A 735-nucleotide genomic window follows, 5' to 3' on the forward strand; every position below is an offset into this window, starting at 1 on the left:
AGAAACTGATCAGATCCCCCCTCAGGCTGCTCTACTCCACGCTGAGGGGTCCCAGCTCCCTCAGCCTCTGCTCCTAAGGGAGATGCTCCAGCCCCTTCATAATCTTTGTGGCCCCAGCTTTGTGAAGCCCCACACGGTTTTGCTGTCCAAAGCTCAAAGAGAAGGAGCTGAGCTACACCTAGGGGTTTCTTTTACAGGTTCCTTCCACAGTGATACGACCCCAGACCAGGCCTGCCACGGGACAACCCCACTGACCCCTCACTTGCCCCCGCTGCTCTTCGACCTGGAATCAGACCCAGCTGAGAACTACAATCTGCTGGAGAGCGGCGCAGGGCCGGAGATTCTGCAAGTCCTGAAGGAGATCAAGCTGCAGAAAGTGCTTTTTGAACAGCGCATGGAGTTTGGGGAGAGCCAGATGAGGAGGGGCAGGGATCCTGCCCTGCAGCCCTGCTGCTCACCAAACTGCTCTCCTAAGCCTTCCTGCTGCCGCTGCTCCTGACCTGCTGCTGCCCCATCCCCTGCAGCTGCTCCACGCCAGAGCCCTGCCCCAAACCCACCCGACCCCCCAACTAACCAAGCTCAGCCTCAGAGCTGCTTTGGCTGGTGACACCTCTGACTAACGGAGTGTGGGCTGGGGAGATCACCAGCCCTGCCAGGGGTGCACCTTAGTGGACCCTGGGCTGGGCTCTCTGTTGGATGTTCAAACTGAGGCCTCTTGACAGAAGCCCTGATGTG

General features: G+C 59.2%; 1 protein-coding gene across 1 annotated transcript in view; it reads left to right on the forward strand.

Annotated features, from left to right (window-relative positions):
• Positions 1-499, forward strand: part of LOC104520988 (arylsulfatase A-like) — a gene marked incomplete at its 5' end in the record, with an annotated part of 981 nt that extends 482 nt beyond the window's left edge. Inside the window, one exon of the mRNA XM_010162836.1 lies at positions 198-499. Coding sequence (XP_010161138.1) covers positions 198-499 — 302 coding nt within the window. The remainder of the gene's footprint in view (positions 1-197) is intronic.
• Between the last annotated feature and the right edge of the window lie 236 nt (positions 500-735).

The sequence above is a fragment of the Antrostomus carolinensis genome, unplaced genomic scaffold, assembly GCF_000700745.2.
Source record: "Antrostomus carolinensis isolate BGI_N321 unplaced genomic scaffold, ASM70074v2 scaffold41822, whole genome shotgun sequence".
NCBI lineage: Eukaryota > Metazoa > Chordata > Aves > Caprimulgiformes > Caprimulgidae > Antrostomus > Antrostomus carolinensis.